Raw genomic sequence first — 25,967 nt, forward strand, 5'->3', positions numbered from 1 at the left:
TCTGTAAGTTATATTTACAAGACAGTAAATCTACAAATATGATAGTTTTATGTATCATGATTGTAATACTGAGACAACTTACATTAATATTCACATATTCTAGGACAAAAACTATTAGAAGACAACCTATTATCAATGGAGGAATCAATGTAGAAATTGGCAATCCATCTTATAACATGTATGAGGTGGATCATGATCACAACGATGGAGGCCTTTTAGATCCTGGTTTTATGGTAGATGCAACAAAGGTAATATGTTTTAAGATAATGGACAGTGAGTACTAACATTTTAGAGTTGCTTATCTGTAATATAGTCCTTATTTTATCAGCATTTCTTTTATATAAAGTTAAAATTATGGACTGCATTCATGTGAAGCAGGTTAAGATAACAGGTTTTGGAAAATATATAAAATAAGTGAATGAGTAAGTATGTAAGTATAATTTACTTAAAATGATGTCTTATTCAAATATGTTGGGATGCTAGCACATATACATATATAGCATAGTATAAAAATACTGTCTATTTTTTTAATAATAAAGAGTGTAGTACTTCATTGTCAAAATAAGTATTTTATTTCCAGTAGTGCTTCATTGATTCAGCTAAGCTGTGCCCTTGGATTTGCTTGTAAAACCACTTTTGAAAAATATTTTCCTGTCCTCCAGAATAGCCTTCCTATTGATTTGGATGATGTTGTTCATACACATAGCCTAGAAATCTGCCTTTTGGGGGATAAAGTTTCTGTTCTTCTTATTGTATGCTCAGATTAGCACTTTTTAAGAGAAATAGGTAGATAATACAATTATCCAGATAAACTAAACTTGCTAAGATTCACTATACTGTGTTATCTTCATATGTTGCATGATAATTATAGAATATTTTATTAATTAAGAGCATCAATTTATAGAATGATTTTTCTTAGTTCATTTATTGAATAGTTATTTATTTTCTAATATTTAAAATGTGCTTTGTCCATAGGGTTATTATAAATTTGTATTTATATTATAAATAATCAAAGTGAACAATCTATATCCAAATGATTTTGCACTCACAGCAAGGGCTGTTTCCAAAGATGCTGAATTAGGGTCCCATATATTCAAGCCAGTTCTGAATCCGTGGCACTGTCTCAGCCTGAAGATGATGGGCAAACATTTCTCTGAAAAGGAATCAATTATTCCATGTATAAATTTTTACATGATCAGAGGATATTGTAGTGACTTTTTTCCTAATTAGATATAAATTTATATTATTAATTATTAATTCATTAATCAACTCCTACATTTTAAATTGTTCGTGAAATCAATCCTGGGAACCTAAGTTACAGTGTTTTCTACTTAAAAAATTAAAAGACTCTATATATTGTGCACAGTATTACTTGATAATTTTTCTGTAAAGAAAGACAAATAATAGAATTCTCATATTCTTTGAACTTAGGAAAAAAGTACAATGTCTGTAAGTATATTAACTGATAAGGACATACTTTATATAGTTTTCATTAAAAGGAGAGGTCTCATTTTCCCCATAATTTTTATTTCTGGTGATAGAATTAAGCCAATTTTGGATACTTAAAGAAAATAGCTTTTTAGTACTCCATTTACAAATTTTTCCACATTTACTCTTTGAAGATAAACTCTGTGCTTCAGTGCCCCTCAAATATACTTTTAATGTATTTTGCACTTAACACTCAATAAATATTTATTTACCAATTTGCTGACTGATTGACCAAAATTGCATTAATGTGACTTAAATGACAATCTAGCTAGCTACTGATTTTTGAAAAGTAAGTATGAGTTGTTGCCTAAGAAGTAACGACAAAAAAACACAGCTAGTCCTAATAGGTGTAAACACTATTGGAAGATGGCAGAGAAATACGGAGTTCTGTACTTCCTGCCTACATCTCTCAAAGAAGGGCTGAAGCCAAAGGACTCTGAACCACAGGAGTCTGGGAGGAAAGGAGATGGAGTCCACTATGAAGACAGCCTCATAACCACCAAGGCTGGGACTCAGGGAGCAACCCACAGGGCCCACAGTGGAGGCAAGACCTGCCTACACACCAAGCCACGCCCATCTGCACTGGGTAGCTGCTTTTATTTATTTATTTTATTTTTACAAGAGTTCCAATTGATGCTACAGAAACAGTCCCTCTTCCAAGACCAGCACTGATGCATTGCCATGATTAACTCTAGATCAATTCTTGCTATTCAGATGTATTCTCCCTTATCTCATTCTTATCTATCCCCTCCTCTGGACTGGGTATTCTGGTTATAGGTTGGCATAAATAGGCATATCTAATGCATTCTCTTGATACATATCCTACACCTTTGTCTTTACCTTAGTTTCTCTCTAAAATAATCAGACTATATAGTTTCTTTGGGTAACATTATCTTTTATTTTTTCTCCTCACCTCCAGCCTTATTTTTCCTTTTCTCTCTCTGAATTAAGCGTTTAAGTCTCTTTGCCAGATCAATGTTGAATCTCTCTTTTTCTCCCCACCTGTGTCATTTTTAACTTTGTATATGCTCTTCCATCAGCACTGCCCCCACCCTGCTCTTTATTTGTAGCTGGGATTTCTGGTTTTATGCTTTTAGACAGTCTTTGGTTGTTTTTGTGTTGGGTTTGGTGTTTTTTTTTTTCCTTAATTAGCTCATTTTTTTTTATTTGACAGTGCATTTGCATGCTTTTGTTCCCAGATTCTCTGTTTCCATTCCAGGGCTACCTCAAGAAACAAACCTAAGAACACATGGTGGAGAGTCACAACAAGAGAGACCCAGGGACACTATTAAGAGGGCACTTCCTAAACGAACAGACCCCAGACAGGCTATGGAATTCACTTTCTTCTTGAGGGCACATGGTACATTCTCCAAGATTGATCACATACTGGGTCACAAAAAGCAGCCTTCAATAAACATCATAAAAGAATTGAGATCATACTATGCACACTTTCAGATCATAATGCTATGAAACTTGAAATCAACCACAGGAAAAAGTCTGGAAAACCTCCAAAAACATGGAGGTTAAAGAACACCCTACTACAGAATGAATGGGCCAATCAGGCAATTAGCGAGGATGTTAAAAAATACATGGAAACCAATGAAAAAGAAAATACAACAATCCAAACTCTTTGGGATACAGCAAAGGCAGCCCTAAGAGGAAAATACATTGCAATCCAGGCCTACTGCAAGAAACTGGAAAAAGCACAAATACAAAATCTATCAGCACACCTAAATGAGCTTGAAGCAGAGCAAGAACACCGCAAAACCAGCAGTAAAAGAGAAATAATAAAGATCAGGGCAGAAATCTACAATATAGAATTAAAAAAAAAAAGTTAAACAGATCAATGAAACCAAGAGTTGTTTTTTTGAAAAAAATAAATGAAATTGATAAACCTCTACCCAGGTCTCTCAAAAAGCAAAGAGAGAGTACCCAAATAGGCAAAATCACAGATGAAAATGGGTTCATGACCACCAGTCCCTCAGAAATGCAAGCAATTACCAGGGAATACTATGAAAATTTAGATGCCACCAAACNATTCCTCAAAGCGAGCATCACTTTGATTCCCAAACCAGAATGGGACCCAGCAAGAAAAAAAAAGAACTACAGGCCAATATCCTTGGTGAATATGGATGCAAAACTCCTCAACAAGACACTAGCAAATCGAATTCAACATCATATACAAAGAATTATCCACGAGGATCAAGTGGGATTCATTCCTGGGTTACAGGGCTGGTTCAATATTTGCAAATAAATCAGTGTGATACATCACCATAACAAAAGAAAAGATAAAAACTATATGATCCTGTCAATAGATGCATTTGACAAAATATAGCATCCTTTCTTAATAACAACCCTCGAGAGAGTGTTGGGGTAGAAGGGACTTACTTAAAAGCCATTTATTAAAAGCCCACAGCTAATGTCAGCCTCAATGGGGGAAAACAGAGCTTTCCCCGAGATCAGGAACACGACAGGAACATCCACTGTCACCACTCTTGTTTAAATTATTTTTTAAATGGTTTTTAATTATTTCTGAGAGAGAGAGTGAAAGTGAGAGCAAGCCAGAGAATGAGAGTGAGCGAGAGCGCGCACGGGATGGTCAGAGAGAGAGGGAGACAGAATCTGAAGCAGGCTCCAGGCTCTGAGCTAGCTGTCAGCACAGAGCCTGACATGGGGCTCGAACCCACGTACCGTGAGATCATGACCTGAGCCAAAGCCAGACGCCTAACCGACTGAGCCACCCAGGCGCCCCACCACTGTTGTTTAACATAGTGCTGGAAGTCCTAGCATCAGCAAGCAGACAACAGAAGGAAATAAAAGGCATCAGAATGGGCAAACATGAAGTCAAACTTTCACTTTTTGCAGACGATATGATACTCTCCCTGGAAAACCTGACAGACTCCACCAGAAGCCTACTAGAACTGATCCATGAATTCAGCCAAGTCACAGGGTACAAAATCAACGTACAGAAATTGGTTGCGCTTTTACCCGCCAATAATGAAGCAACAGAAAGAGGACTCAAGAAGCCGATCCCATTCACAATTGCCCAAAACACCATAAAATACCTACGAATACACCTAACCAAAGTTGTAAAAGATCTGTATGATGAGAATGATAGAAACCTTATGAAGAAATGGAAGAAGACACAAAGAAATGGAAAGACATTCCATGCTCATGGACCAGAAGAATAAATATTGTTAAAATGTCCTTACTACCCAAAGCACTGTGCACATTCAATGTAATCCCAGTCAAAATTGTACCAGCATTCTTCTCAAAGCTAAAACAAAGAATCCTTAATTGGTATGGAACCATAAGAGACCCCAAATGCCCTTACTACCCAAAGCACTCTGCACATTCAGTGCAATCCCAGTCAAAATTGCACCAGAATTATTCTCAAAGCTAGAACAAAGAATCCTATAATTGGTATGGAACCACAAGAGACCCCGAATAGCCATAGTAATATGGTAAAAGAAAAACAAACAGGAGGCAGCAAAATCCCAGACATTGGCCTCTGCTACAAAGCTGCAATCATCAAGACAGTATCATATTGGTACAAAAACAGACACACAGACCAGTGGAATAGAATAGAGAACTCAGAATTGGGCCCACAAATGTATAGCCAATTAATCTTTGACAAATCAGGAAGGAGTATCCAATGGAAAAAAAGACAACCTCTTTAACAGATGGTGCTGGGAGAACTGGACAGCAGCATGCAGAAGAATGACACTAGACCACTTTCTTACACCACACACAAAAATAAACTCAAAATGGATGAAGGGCCTGCATGCGAGTCAGGCAACCATCAAAACACTAGAGGGGAAAGCAGGAATCGAGCTCCTTGACCCAACCGCAGCAATTCCTTACTGCCCAAAGGCAAGGGCATCGAGAGCAAAAATGAACTACTGGGCCCGCATCAAGATACAAAAGCTTCTGCACCGCAAAGGAAGCAATCAATAAAACTAATAGGCCACTGACAGACTAGGAAAAGATAGATGCAAACGACCTATCGGATAAAGGGCTGGTATCCAAAATCTGTAAGGAACTCACCAAAGTCCATACCCAAAACACAAATAATCCAGTGAAGAAATGGGTAGAAGACCTGAACAGACACGTCTCCAAAGAGGACGTCCAGATGGCCAACAGGCGCATGAAACGATGCTCAGCATCCCTCCTCATCAGGGAAATACAAAGCAAAACCACACCGAGATACCACCTCACGCCGGTCAGAGAGGCTAACATGAGCAAATCAGGAGACTGTAGATGCTGGCAAGGATGTGGAGAAACAGGCACCCTCCTACACTGTTGGTGGCCATGTGAACTGGTGCAGCCCCTCTGGACAACAGTATAGATGTACCTCAAAAAGTTAACAATACAACTCCCCTATGACCCAGCAATAAGCACTGCTAGGAATTTACCCAGGGGATACAGGAGTGCTGATACTTCACTTTCAACAATAGCCAAATCATGGAAAGAGCCTAAATGTCCATCAAGTGGACATCTCGAATGGATCGAGAAGATGTGGTTTATCTATACAATGGAATACTACATGGCAATAAGAATGAAATATGGCCATTTGTAGCAATGTGGATGGAACTCGAGCGTTTTACGCTAAGTTAAATAAGTCAGGCAGAGAAGGACAGATACCATATGTTTTTACTCATATGTGGAACAGGAGAGACTTAACAGAGGAGCATGGGTGTGGGGAATGGGATAAATATATTTGGTGAGAGGGATGGATGCAAACCATGAGAGACTTTTAAATACAGAGAACAAACTGAAGGTTGATGGCAGTGGGGGAGAGGGGAAAAGTTTTGATGGGCATGGAGGCGGGCACTTGTTGGGATAAGCACTACATGTTATATGGAAACCAACGTAACAAAAAAACTTTAGTAAAAGGTTCAAAATGTTTTTTAAATGGAAAAAATATAGTATTGGAAAGCAGAGGGCCACACTGAAGCAACCTGAATGATCAAATGTTTTTCATAAAGTATTTTCTATGTCACAGTGGTTTGTTATAGTCATGACATGATCAAATAAAAATTGCATAACATATAAAGAGGATTATATAGAACAGTCATTTTCATTATTTTCAAAAGGGATAAAATTTATACTTCAATCATACCTTCTAATCAAAATAACTGATTTAGTAAATAAAGTTAATAAAGATATATGACTATGAAGGCAGTTACAGAATAGTTTGAACATTGCAAAAAAGTGAAATTAGTATTTACTAATTCATCTCAAACCTTAGATTATTTTCAGTATTTTTTAAAATTAGATCTTTGTGGAAGAAAATAAAGAGACGATATTGACTTGATTTTCTATTTAAAATCTTGTTCTGAGACCCTTGCCTTTGTCCCAGTCTTTGTGATTATTCAAATATTAAGAGTTGACAGTTAATTTTTTTAGTTCACCTTATTTGAGTGCATGTATATGCAGTAATATTTGTATGCTCAACTTTTCACCCAACACTTTTCCCTCTTTTGGGCCACTAATGAATACTCTATCCTGAATGTTAGTGTACCAGATTGGCTAATTCTACCCTTAGACCCGAGAAAATCTAAAGTCAGTATTTTTTCATGGAGACTAAGTGAAATAGTCTAAATAGTAATTCATCTGGATAGTCAGATTTCCAAAACACAGATTTTTTTTAAATACCAAATTTTTAATTTTTTAAAAACAGAGTAGTGATGAATCTTCAATTAGAAGCAGTCTGATTTGAGTGTTCAGGATGGGCTACTGTCAGAACTCTTCAGTGACAGAACTTTAAATGAGGGAGAGGTGTGTGTGTGTGTGTGTGTGTGTGTGTGTGTGTGTGTGTGTGTGTGTGTGTGTGTGTGTGTCACAGCACTGTTAGCAAAGATACAGTTTGGGAAGTATGAAGTTAAATAAATAGAATGAGTGGAGGTCTCTGGATGCATGGTGTGTCTATCAGTAAGCTGTACCTAATAAAAATATCTACTTGTGAAGCACAGATCCAGTATTAATAGTTTTTTTTCCTTAATCTATTAAAGTTACTATGAATGCCCCAGGACTAATGATTATTTTTATGCTATTTTTATGACTTAATGAGTTTATGTCAATGAAAATTGTTCCATGATATTAGATCGGAAACTAAAATTCTCTGTTTACATACAGGCCAGGTATATAGGGGGAGGGTCCAGCGCTTTCAAGCTTCCACATACAGCACCGCCCATCTACCTAAACTCTGATTTGAAAGGACCACTTACTGCTGGGGTGAGAGAAGAAGATTCATTATTCCATATCCATTCCATCACAAAACCCCTCACAATGAAAGATGATGGCTAGACTTAGATAGGGGCTGTCTTTAATTGAGTTTTTAATTAACAAGAGGTTTCAAAACAGCATTAAAATCGGGACTATGTTCTATGCCCTACCTATGCAAGATCACATATAAGATATGTTATTTTAGACAAGCTATTAAGTAGAAATATCTCTTCTGCTGATTTTCAAAATGTCACAGCACTTTAACAATAAAAATGAGTGTTGGCTATTCTTAGAAATCTCTAGCCAAAATTTAAACTAATTTATACTTAAATTCCTGTTTGGTTTTATTCACCTCCTATTAGGATGTTTTCTTGAGTATATACAAGTCTGATACCCAGTTAAATAAAAAAATACTATAAAATGTGGTGGCATATTAGGAAATTAGAAATGATCTAATGAAACCATTCTTAAGCATTTTTTAATTGAGTAACAAGTTTCCAGAAGAAGGTACTCTGTCTCAAGTTACATGGTTCATGGTAGATGGAAACAGGATAAAATAGGTTTATCAAGAGTCCTCAAGATGAGGGTGTTCTCCCTTGCACCTCTCTCCCATCAGCTCTTGTCCATTCTCATTGTTTATCATGTTTGTCTCATTTGCATGGAACAAAGATTATATATTTGTTTGTAACTAAGATTTAGTGTTCTGCTTTTGGGAAGACAGAACAAAACTACGCAAAGACTAGGCAGTAAATTCTTGGGTTACGTTTCAAGTCATAAAATCATGAAACCTTGCATGTTTTTCAACTGAAGGAGGTCACTTCTGCATGTCTCAATTCCGCTTCACAGCATTCTAAATATCTATAAAAATTAAGACTACAGACCTCACAATTTCTTGAAAGGACCCAAAATGCTTCCAATGACACATATACGTTGTTTGAAGCAAAAATATTGTCTTTATTTTAAAGTCTATTCCACCAATATACTTTACTATTATTTTGTTTTTCGGTTTTTAACTTCATACTGAAAAATTATTAGCCTCAAGCAATTAGATGGCTTTCTGTAAACACATCTTTCCTGCTGCTGCTATGGCAATAAGGGGGCAAACATACTGACTGGAAAGGAGATGATTTGGTCTAATGTTTCACACTTTTAAATAAACTCTCAATGAATATTGTTGTTACAAAGGTATTTTTGGGCTTTTACTATCGTGTCAAAGCTCCACTTAGATTCCCAAGTTACCTGAAAAAGTACAATTATTTTTAATCTAATACCATGCAAAAGTCAACCTAAAGCATGTAAACACAATTTAAATTACATTTATATAATTACTGTTTAGCAAATTAAGTGTCTTGCCTATAAAGGTTAACATTAAATGACAGACATCCTAGAAAATAACTAATGTGGTCGAAACTGATAATAAAGTTATATTTCTCTTTTTTCTCTCCTTCAGCCAACAAATTACTCCAATCCAGTGTATGCAAAATTATATATGGATGGGCAGAACTGTCGAAACTCCTTAGGAAGTGTTGATGAAAGGAAAGAACTGCTTCCAAAGAAAATAGAAATTGGGATAAGGGAGACAGTGGCATAATCAGCGATACCTTTTATATGCTGTATAAATGTATAAAATATAAGGATGACTTTTGTATGTTCCAACAGTATTTTACTTGTTTTGGCATCAGCATTACCTCTTTCTTTATCTTTTTCCTGGTTAAATGTTTTCTGAGTTTTCTGGGTTTTATTTTTTGCTGATGACTATTGATTGACCATTTGTATGGTATTTTTATGAAAAAGAACTGCACTACAATACAATTTACAACAATGCTGCTGATATGATTCACCTTTGAATTTGTTAAAATTAAAAACAACATATTCCTTTGTAGTGTGAATATGAGCAATCTATTTTATATGAACTTTTTTGGTTCTACTTAATCAACAAAGAGAATCTCTGCACTTTTTCATTGTATGATCTGAAAGCTGTAATACAATGTCATTTTATTTTTCCATTTAAATTGATGGAGGAACGATTGAATGGTCAACTCTCTTCTTTGTGCCCATTAAGACTGATTCAGACAGCTGAAAATATCCAGCCCTCACGAGTCCAGCATCACCTGCTTTGAAATTAGCCTTAGACTGCCACATGATAGATGAGAATTTTGAGGAAAAACTTTAAAAAGTATATAAAATTAATAATGTGCATGGATACATAGGACTACATTTGCCAAAATTTAGTGTACTCTATGTGATATACTAAACACATACACCCTGTAAACAATAGCTATATTTAGGTGGTAGGACATAGCAAAAAATATAACCAGAAGCGCAAAGACCACACTTGCTATGGGATAAGACCTTTTGTTCTTCCTCAGTCCTGAGGTAAACAGCCAGCTGAGAGCACAACAGGGCACCGGGTACTCATGCCTTAGAAAGTTCTTCCCAGTCATGTGCATTTTGTGGAAGATTAACTCAACACTTTACCACACAGAACACTAAACAATAATATATAAGCACACAAATTGATAACAGAATTTCAATTATGTGAATGCATTCTCTTTGCTTGGTCAAAAGGAAGAGGCAAAACAGCCATTGCCATATAGAACACTTGGGAAATATTTCCAATACACAATATGGCTATCCCATCGTTGGCCCTATTCAAACTGTATTCTTAAAGGAATTTCCAAGTTATAGAAGAACACTTGTCTGCCCCAACTCAAAGGTGGAGAGTATAAATGCTGACCAGTTACTCTGGTACTTTGGTTTCTTTGGTTTATGCAAAACACATGGACCCCATTCACTCTTTTGTTTGTTTTCAAATTTTGATTGAAATAAGTACGATTTATTTAAGTTGTATAAAAAAGGATAGCATTTTTATACAGATATCTTTAAAGGCACAAAAGATTTATTCACAAGGTATGGAGGGCTTTTTGTTCCTCTGCTAGACATGACTGACTTTTAGCTGTCATAATGTATTAACCTAACAGATGAAATATGTTTGTGGTTGCTCTTTATCCCTTTGTACAAGCATTAAAAAAACTGCTGTTTTATAAAGAGACTTTTTGTTGTACTATGTGCATGCATACTACCTATTTCTAAACTTTGCCATATTGAGGCCTTTATAAACTATTGATTTATGTAATACTAGTGCAATTTTGCTTGAACGATGTTATGCATATCATAAACTTTTTCAGGTTCTTGTTTAAGTACATTTTTTAAATTGAACAGTATTTTTCATTTTGGTTATAATAGTCATTTTGCCTATGTTTCTACAATGAAGTGTTAAATACTTTATAAAAAATTGTTGACTGACTTATTTAAATGAAATTCTACATATTTAAGTGCTTGTGTTGGGTAGTTTATAAAAGTAAAAGAAGTCGAATCTTTGTGGAATATAGTATCCCTAGGAAACTATTTCAGTAAACAGATGTAATTTAGTTACATTCTTAGAACATACATTCTGGGGTAGGATTGATTTCATTACATCACTTCTAAAAGCACAATAGAGAACGCATTTTCTCTCTCTCTTTTTTTTTAATGTTTACTTATTTCTGAGAGAGAGAGAGAGAGACAGCGCGAGCAGGGGAGGGTCAGAGAGAAAGGGAGATAGAGAATCTAAAACAGGCTCCAAGCTCTGAGCTGGCAGACAACACAAAGCCTGATGCGGGGCTTTAACCTACGAACTGTGAGATCATGACCTGAGCTGAAGTTGGACGCTTAACTGACTGAGCAACTCAGGCGCCCCACATTTTCTCTCTTCTTAAAGCAGAAACATTTCCTTACTTTACTTTATGTTTCACCTCCTTCTTACATTGCTTATTGCAGTCTCTCAAATACAACAGAGAGGTAGGTTTTATACCCAATAGTGTGACAATTATGTTGAAATAAGCCAAAGCTCTTCAGCCCTTCCCATTCTCAAAGAGTGTACTTTGTGCAAAACTCAAATGTCATTATGTGCTAGTTAGGCATTATTTTATAAGTGGAATGGTTATTGCTATACCTATCCGGAGTATCAGACTGGAAATGCACATGTAGGCAGGTCTGATTTACTGAAACAATCAATGAGGTGTATTAGTTCTATTATCTAAAGGGGCCTTTTTATATCAGAGCTTTGTAAATCTAACAAGCTATTATTTGAAAGAAAGAGAACCTATACATTGAAGTGATCTTAATACAATTAATAGAAACATAAGTATCTCACAAATCATGTATGATACACAACCAACCAACACTCACAGACTGGCACAAAGACCAGTTTCCTCACTAGGACATTGATGAAAGCCATTGTTAACAGAGCTCAGGATACTTTTCAACCCCTATGTTTCATCTACACAGGTGCCTTGTCCACATTATGCCAACCCATGTCCGTTCATTCAGGTCCATATCAGAGTTCACTGTCCTTCTTTCTGCCATTATTTTGCCTTCAGTGTTTATGGGACAAAGATATTTTTTCAACTACTTCAATTGATTAATATAGCTCTAGTTCTTTCTATTTCAAGCCTATTCTGCAAATCTTGTGTTATAGAAATTCAGGTGTATAATTCTCCTCCAAAGTGACCAAACTTTCTAAATACCATCACTAAAATCCTTCTTAAAATATGCCTTTGAGCTTTGATGGAACATATATTCTAAAAATGACTGCTTCATGGTAAAAATATCCTTTCTACCCAAATGAGTACACATTGGAATTAATTAGTGGTTTTCAACATCTCGAGTTTGGAGCCAGTTAATTACCTGTTCTCATTTACAAGGTAGGATAGTTAGCAGGATCCCTGCATTCTGCCCATTATATGCTACTACTACCAACCAAGTTGAAACACCCAACAGACCTAAATACTAAGTGAAACCTCTTTTGGGAAGAAACATAGCACTTATTTAGACAGATGATCGAGACCTACATTCTGCCTTCTACTATTAAAAAATCTCAGCTATAAAACAAGTCAAACTAAATCTCAGCATCAAAATAATGGAACTCGCAGAAGGGGAAAAAAATAGTCGGGGAAAGGAAGGGAGGTAAACCATGAGAGACTCTTAAATACTGAGAGCAAAATGAGGCAGATGGGGTCTTGGGGAGAGGAGAAAAATGAGTTGTGATGGGCATGGAGGAGGGCACTTGTTGGGATGGGCACTGGGTGTTATATGGAAACCAGCTTGACAATAAACTGAAAGAAAAAAAATTAATAAAAGATTAAACACTAAAAAATTAAATATACATATTTAAAAAAAGAATCTCAGCTGTAACAGCTTCATCCAAATAACCCTCAGCATCAAAATAACAGCACTGCCAAGTTTTCAAGTCTTTAATACTTATGATGCATGAGTTATAGAAAATTGGTATTAGTGGTCCCTGGAGAAGAGAAAACCCGAGGCCCAGGTCAGGATGGAGAGGGATCTTATCATCCCATCCCTAACCACAGGGCTTTCGGAGAGATCCTAACTCTAACTGCGGAGGTTTCTTTGGGCTGGGTTCCCTGGTCTCCAGAAATTCCCTCTGGGATAGATGGTACGCAAGGGACGCAGTTAGTATCAGGAGGGACATGTCTCCTACTGGATCCCCTGCTAGGAAGTGCCCTGGCTAGCCGGCGGGATTACATTTTGGCGGTATCATGCAGGTGCACAGAGTAAGGTCTGGAAATGAGGCTGGGTGTGGGGCATAGAACACGGCCCACCTTGGCGGTGCCCACAGCACAGGGAGATCAGACCCAAAAGAGTGATTCCCAACGCCTGGTTCGAGAAGGGCCTGGGGGGTGGGTTGCCATTTTTCTCCCCACAACCACCAAGGTGGAGCCTCAGGGAAGGGTGCCTGGGACCCATAGTGGACGCGAGACCCGCCTACACCAAAGCACACCCATCTGCGCTGGATAGCTGCTTTTATTTACATTTTTTATGTATATTTTTACTATTTTTTTTCCAGAGCCCCGATTGAGGATACCAAAACAAACAGCCCCTCCGCCAAGAGCAGTACTGATGTATTGCCATGATTAACTCTAGATCAAGCCTTGTTATTCAGATACATTCTCCCTTATTTCGTTCTTATCTCTCCCCTCCTCTGAACTGGGTATTCTGGTTATAGGTTTGCTTAGACAGGCATATTTATTTAGTTTTTTTTTTTTTAATTTATTTTTGAGAGGCAGAGAGAGACAGAGCGAGCAGGGGAGGGTCAGAGACAGAGGGAGATATGGAATCCGAAGACAGGCTCCAGGCCCTGAGCTAGCTGTCAGCACAGAGCCCGACGCAGGGCTCCAACCCAGGAACCGGGAGATCATGACCTGAGCTGAAGTCAGACGTTTAACCGACAAAGCCACCCAGGCGCCCCAAAACAGGCATACTTAATGCAGTCTCTTGATGCATGCTCTACACCTCCGCCTTTCTCTCTCTGAAATAATCAGACTATATCGTTCTCTGGGTAACATTCTCTCTTTTTTCTTTCCTTCCACTCCCCCCCTTTTCTCTCCTACTCCTCACCTCCTGCTGTATTCTCCTTTTCCTCTCTCTGAATTAAGCCTTTTAGTCTCTCTGCCTGGTCAATGTTCAATTTCTCTTTCTCCCCACCTGTTATTTCTGTTTCTATATGCTTTTTTTTTTTTTTTTTTTTACAAATAGTTTATTGTCAACTTAGTTTCTATCAGCACTGTCTGCACCCTGCTCTTTATTTGTAGCTGGGATTTCTGATTTTATGCTTTTAGACGGTCCTCTGTCTTTTGTTGTGTTGGTTTGGGATTGGGGGCTTGTTTCTTTTCGGTTTGCATGTTCGTGCATTTGGGTGGTTTTGTTCCAGGTTTGTCTGTCTGTCTGTTTTCCTTTCCAGGGCTACCTCAGGAAACAAACCAAAGTACACATGGTGGAGAATCCCAAATATCACTACGAGTAGGGAAATAAAATAACCAAAGTCATAACAAGAGAGACCAAGGAACACCATTAAAAGGGCACTTCCTGAATGGACAGACCCCAGTCTATGAGCCTCCTTTAATATAGCAGTACCTACAGGCACAGAGTGCATTAACAAGCTTTCCAAACATACAGGGGACAGAAAACTAGCCAAGATGATCAAACGGAAGACCTCCCCTCAAAAGAAATTCCAGGAAGATGTGACAGCTAAAGACTTGGTCAAAGCACTTATAAGCAACATAACTGACCAAGAATTTAGAACAATAGTCACAAAATTAATCACTGGGCTTGACAAAGGCATAGAAGACAGCAGGGACGCTATTGCTACAAAGATTATGGACCTTAAAACTAGTTAGGATGAATTAAAAGGTGTTATAAATGAGATGCATAATAAAATGGAGGCAGTCACTACACGGATTGAAGAGGCAAAGAGGAGAATAGGTGAATTAGAAGACACGATTATAGAAAAAAGAGGAAGCTGAGGAAAAGAGATAAATTGATCGAGGGGCATGAAAGGAGAATTTGAGAGCAGACTGATGCAAGCAAACAGAACAACATCCATAGCATAGGATCCAGAAGAAGAAGAAAAGAAGAGGAAGAAGAAAAGAGAGAAAGGGGCTGAAGGGGTACTTGACAAAGTACCTTTCCCTTTCCTGGGGAAGGAAAGAGACACTGATATCCAAGAGGCACAGAGAACTCCCCTCAGACGTAACTTGAATCGATCTTCTGCATGACATAGCTTCGTGAAACTGGCAAAATAAAAGGATAAGGAGAGAATTCTGAAGGCAGCAAGGGATCAAAGGGCCCTAACGTACAAAGGGAGACACATCAGGGTGGTTGCAGACCTTTCTACTGAAACTTGGCAGGCCAGAAAGGAATAGGCAGGACATCTTCAACATGATGAACAGAAAAAATATGCAGCCAAGAATCCTTTATCCAGCAAGCCTGTCATTCAGAACAGAAGGAGAGATAAAGGTTTTCCCACACAAACAAAAATTGAAGGAATTCATCACCACTAAACCAGTCCTACAAGTCCAGCCCTAAAGCAGACTCTGAAATGTTGCAAGGAACACAACATACCAGAGACCCCACTACAAGCACGAATCCTACAGAGAGCACAAGGACTCCAAACCCAGATTTTTCAATAATAACCCTGGATGTAAATGGACTAAATGCTCCAATCAAAAGACACAGGGTATCAGAATGGATTGGAGAAAAAAAACAAAACAAACCACCCGAAAACCAAGATCCGTCTATCCGCTTTCTGCAAGAGACTCATTTTAGACATGAGGACACCTTCAGATTGAAAGTGAGGGGAGAGAGAAACCTCTATCATGCAACTGGAAGTCAAAAAACAGCCGGAGTAGCCATACTTATCTCGGACAAACTGGACTTTAAAGTAAAGGCTGCAAGAAGGGATGAAGAAGGGTCTATCTAACAGGTGGGGTTAACAATTATAAATGTCTACGCACCAAATTCGGGAGCTCCCAGATACATAAAACAATCACAAACCATTGTGATTGCTAATTGCAGGGGAATTTAATACTCCACTGACAGCAATGGATAGATCAATTAGACAGAAAATCACTAAAGAAACAATGGACCTGAACAACACATTGGACCAGATGGACTTGACAGATATATTTAGAACTCTACATCCTGAGGCTATGGAACTCACTTTCTTCTTCAGGGCACATGGTACATTCTCCAAGATCAATCACATACTAGCTCATAAAGCATCGCTCAACAGAAATAAGAGAATTGAGAACATGCCATGCATACCTTCAGATCACAATGCTGTGAAACTTGAAATCAACCACAGGAAAAAGTCTGGAAAACCTCCAAAAACATGGAGGTTAAAGAACACCCCACTAACGAATGAATGGGCCAACCAGGCAATTAGAGAGGACATTAAAGAATATATGGAAACCAATGAAAAAGAAAATACAACAATCCAAACTCTTTGGGATACAGCAAAGGCAGTCCTAAGAGGAAAATACATTGCAATCCAGGCCTACTGCAAGAAACTGGAAAAAGCACAAATACAAAATCTATCAGCACACCTAAATGAGCTTGAAGCAGAGCAAGAACACCGCAAAACCAGCAGTAAAAGAGAAATAATAAAGATCAGGGCAGAAATCAACAATATAGAATTAAAAAAAAAAAACAGTTGGACAGATCAATGAAACCAAGAGTTGGTTTTCGGAAGAAAATAAAATTGATAAGCCTCTAGCCAGGTCTCTCAAAACAGCAAAGAGAGATCACCCAAATAGACAAAATCACAGGTGAAAATGGGTTCATGACCACCAGTCCCTCAGAAATGCAAGCAATTACCAGAGAATACTATGAAAATTTAGATGCCACCAAACTGGACAACCTAGAAGAAATGGACCAATTCCTAAACACACACGCACTACCAAAATTCAAATGGGAAGAGATAGAAAATCTGAACAGATGCATAACTAGTATAGAAACTGCATCACTTATCAAAACCCTCCTGACAAATAAGAGCCCTGGGCTAGATGGCCTTCCTGGAGGAATTCTACCAGACATTTAAATCAAAGTTAATTGATTCTCAAGCTATTCCCATTCTTCTCAAGCTATTCCAAAAACAAAAAAAAAAAAAAAAAAAAAAGAAAAAGAAAGAAGGAAGAAAAAGAAAAAAAAAAAAGAGAAAAAAAAAAGAGAAAAGGAAGGAAGGAAGAAAAAGAAGAAAGAAAAAGAAGAAAGAAAGAGAGAAATGGAAGGAAAAGTTCCAGACTCATTCCTCAAAGCTAGCATCACTTTGATTCCCAAACCAGACTGGGACCCAGCAAGAAAAAGAGAGAGAGAGAGAGAGAGAGAGAACTACAGGCCAATATCCTTGGTGAATACGGATGCAAAATTCCTCAACAAGACACTGGCAAATTGAATTCAACATCATATACAAAGAATTATCCACCAGGATCAAGTGGGATTCATTCCTGGGTTACAGGGCTGGTTCAATATTCGCAGATCAATCAATGTGATACATCACTGTAACAAAAGAAAGGATAAAAACCATATGTTCCTGTCGATAGATGCATTTGACAAAATACAGCATCCTTTCTTAATAACAACCCTCGAGAGAGTGTCGGGGTAGAAGGGACTTACTTAAAAGCCATTTATGAGAAACCCAGAGCTAATGTCAGCCTCAATGGGGGAAAACAGAGCTTTCCCCCTGAGATCAGGAACACGACAGAGACATCCACTGTCACCACTCTTGTTTAAATTATTTTTTAAATGGTTTTTAATTATTTCTGAGAGACAGCAAGAGCACGAAAGTGAGAGCAAGAGAACAAGCAAGAGAGCGAGAGCGGGCCAGAGAGCGAGAGAGGGCGTGTGCACCGGACGGTCAGAGAGAGAGAGGGAGANTCAACATCATATACAAAGAATTATCCACCAGGATCAAGTGGGATTCATTCCTGGGTTACAGGGCTGGTTCAATATTCGCAGATCAATCAATGTGATACATCACTGTAACAAAAGAAAGGATAAAAACCATATGTTCCTGTCGATAGATGCATTTGACAAAATACAGCATCCTTTCTTAATAACAACCCTCGAGAGAGTGTCGGGGTAGAAGGGACTTACTTAAAAGCCATTTATGAGAAACCCAGAGCTAATGTCAGCCTCAATGGGGGAAAACAGAGCTTTCCCCCTGAGATCAGGAACACGACAGAGACATCCACTGTCACCACTCTTGTTTAAATTATTTTTTAAATGGTTTTTAATTATTTCTGAGAGACAGCAAGAGCACGAAAGTGAGAGCAAGAGAACAAGCAAGAGAGCGAGAGCGGGCCAGAGAGCGAGAGAGGGCGTGTGCACCGGACGGTCAGAGAGAGAGGGAGACACAGAATTTGAAGCAGGCTCCAGGCTCTGAGCTAGCTGTCAGCACAGAGCCCAACACGGGGCTCGAACCCACGAACCATGAGATCACGACCTGAGCCTAAGTTGGACGCTTAACTGACTGAGCCACCCAGGCGCCCCTCAAGTTTAACTTTTTTGTAGTAGACATTACACCTTCTAGTGATCTTATTTTTGTATCCAAAGTGATCAGAAATCAAAAGAAAAATTAGTACTCAGGATGACATATTTGACAAATTCTATGCTTAGATGTATTCATTGTCTGAGGGATAGTCTGCCTCTTTAGCTGTGATTTTTTTTTTTTAAATGTTTTATTTATTTCTAGGAGACAGAGAGAGAGACAGCGTGAGCAGGGGAGGGTCAGAGAGAGAGGGAGTCACAGACTGAAACAGGCTCCAGGCTCTGAGCTGGCAGTCAGCACAGAGCCCGATGCGGGGCTCGAACCCACTAACCGCGAGATCATGACCTAAGTGAAAGTCGGACGCTTAACCGACTAAGCCACCCAGGCGCCCCGCTTTAGCTGTGCTTTATAAGATAACAGTGAACTTAAGCAACCAACACTGACACTTTGCTCATTTGTTCACTCCAAGATAATTTTTCAGCTATAGCTTCTTCTGCAGTTTTAATACATAAAGTATGAGCCTCCTGATACAATTGATTTCTAGACTATTCATGCCATAGTAGTTGGAAACCAATAACAAAACTGTTGTAAGCTTTCAAAAGATAATGTCCACAGTGAAATTCAGATCAGTAATTTATTTGGGTCAATTATTTAAGTATAATTGAGAAACTATTTTTTCACACAGAGAATAAACTGAAATTGAGAAAAATAATGTACTAGTTTGGAATATAAGGCTGCTTATGGAGATACTTAAAAACAATACACAGGGGTACCTGGGTGGCTCAGCCGATTAAGCTCAATCCTAGTTTTGGCTCAGGTCAGGATCTCACGATTCACCAGTCTCTGCACTGTCAGCATGGAGTCTGCTTGGGATTGTCTCTCTCCCACTCTGTCCCTACCCAACTCTCTCTCTCTCTCAATAGAATCAACATTTTAAAAATATACACAAAGTTAAGGTTTAGAGTGACTTGACTAATGAGCTACAAAATTTTCAGTAGATAATGTAAAAAGATAGGTAAGAGAACACTGGACAATGAGACTGCAAACAGAAGTAACCTCCATCCCTGCCATCACCTAGCATCAATGGTGTTTGTGGAAATCTAAGTAAATACACAGCAACTGCAACAAACATCTCACATACTTTCACACACTGACTTTGAAGTTCCATTAATTGTAAAGATGGCTTTGCTCTATTTTATGTAAAATTCAATTATATTTAGCTTCCCTGGATTATAATTTCAGCAATCAGTACCCTTATCCAGAGTGATAACTAATCCCTCGTTTCTTATTCCTTAATATAAAATCATATTTCCCTCTATTTGCCTCTTTTCCCCTCTCAAAGTGAAAGTACAGGAAACCAATATTCTTCTTTGACTATTTTGTCATAGCCTGTATTGCTTGTTCTATTGTAAAAAAATATAGTCTGTTTAGAAAACTTAGAAAGTATTTTTAAAGAGACAAATTACCACTAAGTTAATACACTAGAAATAACCAGTTACCATTTTCAAGAATTTTCATGTTGTAGAATCACGCATACATTTAAATTTTCTATCCCACCTTTAAAATATAACATAACATTGACATATTTGGTTTTATATCCTTCTCATGCTTTTACCTAATCACTTAGTTTTATTCAGTTTCTGTTTACTTTTTAATGTTTATTTATTTTGAGAAAGAGAGAGAATCACAACACAGGGCCAAATCTCACAAACTATAATATCATGATCTGAGCTGAAATCAAGAGTCAGACACTTAACCGATGGAGCCACACAGGTGCCCCTCAGTTTCTGTTTACTCAATGTAGATTTTATGTTGCTTGTTTTTTTCTCTTTTGATTTGAAACTTATTCATCTTATCTGTTTTACTGTTACTTTTCACTTAAAAAATAAGTCCTTTTGGTTTTCTTCTAAGATAAGAAATTTATCAGTCTCATTCTCCTAATCTAACTTACCTTCATAGTCTTTGATATAGTTTGTGGTTTTACTTTGATAACACTTAACTTGTTACAGAATCTGGTCTGGATCACCCAGCAGAAGAACCAAGTGGCACTCTGAGATCTTGAAATGCAGGAGGTTTATTTTATACTGGTGGTCTCAAAGGAGATTATTCTCCAGAGGTCTGAGCCCCAAGCATTAGCAGAGGGAACAATTTAGATCTTGTTACTTCCGTATTCCTCATTAATCAGGGACAGGTGTTTTCTTATTGGTCCTGTTGGCTATCTTACAACAGATTTTCCCCATCATTCCCCCTTTTGATGCCCCTTTAAACAGATCTAGTCTGTATTAAAGGGAATCATTCCCTGACTTTGCTTCTGACTATTCCTGACTGATTTACAAAGTCTCTGAAGAAGATGCAAGTGCCCTTTCTCTCAGCAGAGAAGAGGTTCCTGCCAGGGAACTTATCTGGTTCTGTAAAGACACTAGGGAGTCAGCCACTTGTTGGTCGCACAAAAGAGCCTATGCTTCCTATGCCAGTCCCTATCCCTGTGGTTATCTCTGCCCCTATGAGTATGGGTAGCAACACTGCTCATTTAACCTGAACCTTAAGGCTGAAGGTTACTCTAAGCACAATCTCTTTCTTGAAGTATGAGGCACATACATCAGTACAAACACTTCCCCAAAATGGCATTAGCAACCTTACTGGCAGGCAACCAACAGACCGAGAGAGGTTACACCACATTTAAGCTTTTAAACTCCTTAGATTCTTCCACTGAAGGTGCTCTGATCTTACAAATGGGGCCCAGATTAGAGGCAATCAATACCGACAGAACATCTTATTCATAAGGGGAAGGGGAGTACAAACAGGAAACACTCGCTATCTCCCCAGTTGTCTGGGGTAACCTCTGCCAACCTGATGGCAAAGAGTATGTAAGGACAGTCTATCTTATTGGAATGGCGATTCCTTAGGCTACTGCTATCCATAGACCATCCAGCTTCTGCGATGTGGCTGGAGCAGGGTTGAAGATTCCAAGAATCTAGGCGTCTCCAAAAGGTGACTTTGAGCGGGGGCTCCACAAGATTGTCCCTCTGGACTCTGGAGTTGCAAAACCATGGAATGATATCAGTGATCTTGAGGGCAGTAGGGGTGGTCAGAAAAACATTATGCGGACCAGTCCACTTTGGTTTCAGAGGGCCTTTCTTCCAATCTTTGACCCAGTGGAGTCCCCTGGTGAGAAAGGGTGTACAGGGGGTTCCTAATGAAATTGGGGCCCTCTTTATGGTATACTATTGTATAGTATAGTATGACGGTGGCCCCTAACACTTAACACCCTAACTTATGAGGGTGGCCCCTAACCCTTGAAGTTGCTCTTATTCCCTTATCCCCTATTTGGTGTAGGTTCCCTGGGAGACTCCCTAGAAATGGAGGGGGCCTCCCATATATTAGTTCAAAGGGAGAGAAACCTAGAGGCCCTGTGTGCAACAGACACACAGAAGGGCAGGGGGAACAGGCTTGGCCATGGGAGGTCTATTTCCTGACAGAGCTTGACTAAGGTTCCCTCGAGGGTGCAATTCATTTGCTCTACTTTCCCTCAGCTTTGAGGCTGCTAAGCAGTGTGAAGCTTCCAAGTGACGTTGAGAGAGAGTTGGTTAAAGTTTGTATAATGTCCACCACAAATTCAGGCTCATTATCACTGTGGATTGTGGCCAGCAGGCCGAACCAGCTCCATTCTGTCCTGGTAGAGAAAGCTTCAACCCATCCAAAGTATGTACAGATTATTAGCAGGAGGTATCTAAATCCTCAACTTGGCTGGACATCTGTAAAGTCTATTTCTAGATAATTCTCCATCTCTCTTCAGTGTTAAAGAAAGTGTGGAGAAGCTGTTGGCAGTCTTCCCAAGCTGGTCGGTGGGTCTGGGAGAGCGACTCCATTAGGTCTATCATTGCCTGCAGTTTTTCAGAATATGATGGTGTGTTAGGTTTCCAATTGAGGAGATCAGTAGTGGAAAGGCTGGTAATACATCATCGAGCTGCCACGCTGGTGGGTTCCATTTTTACCACATCTCTCAGGTTTCTCTCATTCTGGATTCCCGGCCAACACACCAGTCTCTCCTATCGGCCATCTGGAGAACACCTGCACCTGGCCGAGGGCACAATCTGGCTGCTGGTCTGGGGGAGAGAGGATCTGTCGAGTCCAGAGGTGGTGGAGTATCAGGAGCCAGGGGATCAGGTGCTGACAGTCTCGGGGAGCCTATGGTGGGGGGGGGGACAAAATTGGTTCTTCCTCTGGATCACTGGCGGGAATTTGTGGAGGTCAGAACCTCTGTACCCTAGCCTGTCGCTATTCATTGCAGGTAAATCACACCCAAGAGGGGAGGGCTTAGGCAATCTCTAACCAGGAGTTGATATATGGGAACTGATCAGGGTAAACTTGGTTTCCAGATGCAGTGGACCATTGGCACATCTAAGATTCCCTCTGAGGGCCATCCTACCCCAAAAGTGGGCCATTCCAACTCACACAGGGCCCTTAATTTGCTGGGGGTCATCTTAATTCCATGGTCTCCCGAAAACCCCTTCTCAATGTTCTTAATCATAGTTTCAAGAACTGTGGGTTTGCTTTGTCCCAACTCCATAATGTTCCCATGAGGCGGTGTCGCAAAGACAAAGGGGTAGGGGTCCCCCCTCTAATGAGGAGACCAGTCAGATGCCGGGCTGGCCATGTCCCAAAGGAACATAGGGGACACTTAGCCAGAGTGGTCTCAGCTTTGTGACTTACCATTGGAAACTATTCCATTGCCACCATAGACTATAGGTCATTCACCACATAATTGCAGACAGGCCCCTCAGACTCTGTAGACTTTTGGGAACTTTAAGTGTGACCACCTGTGGAGCCACAGAATCAAACTCAGCAGGCAAGCCAGGCTGAGTCACACATTCACACTCACATATACACCAGAGATTATTACATTCCCTCCCACAAAATTTCAGAATTTCTATGGATGAGACCACTGAAGTCTCTGGGGAGTGATCAGCTCCTCCTTCTACCACTATGAGTGAGCAGGACAGGTCAGATTTAGGGCCCAGGCCTTACCGGTTTTTGAGGTAGATTCCAGGTCCTCACTTGCCAAGTCTCCTGGAGTCTGGCAGGAACAGCGGAGCAGGGCCTGCCTGAGGTGACTGAGCTGGAGACGGCTGAATTTCAGGCAGGGCGCACCTTCTTTGGGATTCCCCATTCTGTCATCACCTCGCCATTTCCCCTAACCTGTGGCAACAACGGGCCAGTGCCATTGGGTTTCTCAGTCAGGAAACCAAATGTTACAGAATCTGGTCTGGATCATCCAGCAGAAGAACCAAGCAGCACTTGAGATCTTGGAAGGGAGGAGTTTTATTTTACACCTTCCACCTTCGGAATCAGAGATCATTCTCCAGAGGTCTGACCCCAAGCATTAGCAGAGGGAACTATTTATAGCCAGTTACTTCCGCATTCCTCATCAATGGGGGTCAGGTGTTTTCTTTTTAGTCCTGTCGGCCATCTTACAACAGATTTTCCCTATCAAACTGAACTAGTATTATTTTGTCTACTCTTTATTAGTTATTTGGAAAATTTTCAACAATTTTTACATTCAATATTTCCTTTTTTAAAACTCATCGTTCCCAGGGACTCCTGGGTATCTCGGTTAAGCAGCCCACTCTGGATTTCAGCTCAGGTCATGATTTTTCAGGTAATGAGATCAAGCCTCACAAGGGGCTCTGCATGGACAGCACAGATCCTGCTTGGAATTCTCTTTCTCTCCCTCTCTCTGCCCCATCTCCACTCTCTCTCCCTCTCAAAATAAATAAATACGCATTTTTTAAAAAACCTCATCATTCATTATAGTACATGATTTTTTTCATTCTTAATTTCTTTATTCTGATTTAAGTCTTATTTTATTGGTATATTTCATCAAATATCCCTATAAAAAGACTATCTGTGGTATATTTGCTGAACTGTTGTATTTATACAAACATTTCTCTAAGGCCTTAAAATACAAATGTCAACTCAACTCAATGTATGGAGTTTTTCATTTCCTCTAAAATTAGGTTACACCTGCCTCACACTGTCTTCAGGTATTCAGCGTTGTTAAGGATAAGTCTGAGACCAAACAGATTTTTCTTTTTTTTTTTTAATATTTCTCCCTAGACTTAAAAGCACAAAGCTAATTATAATAAAAGTATTTTGCTGCATATGTTTTTATTAATTTTGTCTACTACAACAATCTGTTTTCAGCTGAGATTCGTTTTCTTCAGGATGTCTTTATTTTGTGCAGATTGTTTTCTTTATTATACAAAACACTAGTTCTCAGGTTGTCTTTCTTTTTCTCACATGTATCATTTTAATAATTTCTCTTTTATTCTAAAAGAGATTTTCAGGTTTCTGACCTGCATTTTTAATATTATTTTCCCCCTGCAGACGCCATTGATTTTTCAGGTGTGCATTTATGAATGTTCCTCAGGATGAGTTTTTCCTTATTTCACTCAGCTTTGTTTTTAACTTAGTTTTTTTATTGTTCTGTGTAGTGTATTTTCTTCTCATGGCTTTCTGCTGAGGTGTCATAGTAACTGTTTCCTGAGTCCTACTCACAATACCAACTAATTTGCAAAAATTCTCTTTTTCAACAATTCTGTAAGCTTAAGGCATGATGCCCTCATGTCTCTCTGTGCTATGGAATTAAAAAATATAATAACTTTTCAAGGTGTTTTTATTTTCTCTTTTCTATTTGCTGATGTTTAAGTGCAGATACAACATTCTACTTCCAGTGCTGCCCACTATGCAGTATTTATTGGTTCCCACATTTCATCAATGTTATGCCTCTTACATATCTTTCTTAGGCCTATAACTTCTGGACCATTTCTCCCTCATTTATCCTAGTGCGTCTTTCCTAGAACCCAATAGGATTATTTTCATTCTCATATTTGTGTATTTTTATTTACTTAAATAATGACATAAAGAAATACATAAAAATATCAATGCTCCTGTATATCACAGTACCAGAATTCCTTCTGTAATCCACACCCAGCTACATTCCCAAATACTTTGTTCTATATTGTGTTCTAATCTTCTGTAAAAGCATTAGAGAAGAGGCAAGGTGTATTCACACCCCTTACCATTTGTGGAAACAGTCTTAGATATCTGTCTTATTTTCTGGCAGCACCACTCTTCGAAAGATTGTAGAAATTTGGCTTGCATTGCGGACAGTAACTGTTCAGTGGAAGGATGACTAACAACTTTCTTTTCTAGTACAGATCTCAGGACTTTGCATCTTGATACAGAGTATGGTGAAACCACAAGTCGCCCTCCTACCCCCACTTTGTTTCACTATGCAAAGACTCAGTTGCATCAGAGAAAATATTAGTAGGTTACCAATAGTTTTGTTTACTTAGCTCCA

At 38.9% G+C, this 25,967-nt stretch overlaps 1 protein-coding gene and 1 long non-coding RNA gene across 2 annotated transcripts in view; one reads left to right on the forward strand and one right to left on the reverse strand.

The window, feature by feature from the left end:
- Positions 1-11,051, forward strand: part of LRP1B (LDL receptor related protein 1B) — a 1,854,983-nt gene extending 1,843,932 nt beyond the window's left edge. Inside the window, exons 90-92 of the mRNA XM_077767810.1 lie at positions 104-248; positions 7,627-7,725; positions 9,167-11,051. Coding sequence (XP_077623936.1) covers positions 104-248; positions 7,627-7,725; positions 9,167-9,307 — 385 coding nt within the window. The 3' untranslated portion in view covers positions 9,308-11,051. The remainder of the gene's footprint in view (positions 1-103; positions 249-7,626; positions 7,726-9,166) is intronic.
- LOC144234456 (uncharacterized) overlaps positions 974-25,967 on the reverse strand; it is a 122,800-nt gene continuing 97,806 nt past the window's right edge. Inside the window, exon 4 of the long non-coding RNA XR_013335957.1 lies at positions 974-1,153. This is a non-coding gene — a long non-coding RNA (uncharacterized LOC144234456). The remainder of the gene's footprint in view (positions 1,154-25,967) is intronic.

The sequence above is a fragment of the Crocuta crocuta genome, unplaced genomic scaffold, assembly GCF_008692635.1.
Source record: "Crocuta crocuta isolate KB4526 unplaced genomic scaffold, BGI_CrCroc_1.0 scaffold154, whole genome shotgun sequence".
Lineage (NCBI taxonomy): Eukaryota > Metazoa > Chordata > Mammalia > Carnivora > Hyaenidae > Crocuta > Crocuta crocuta.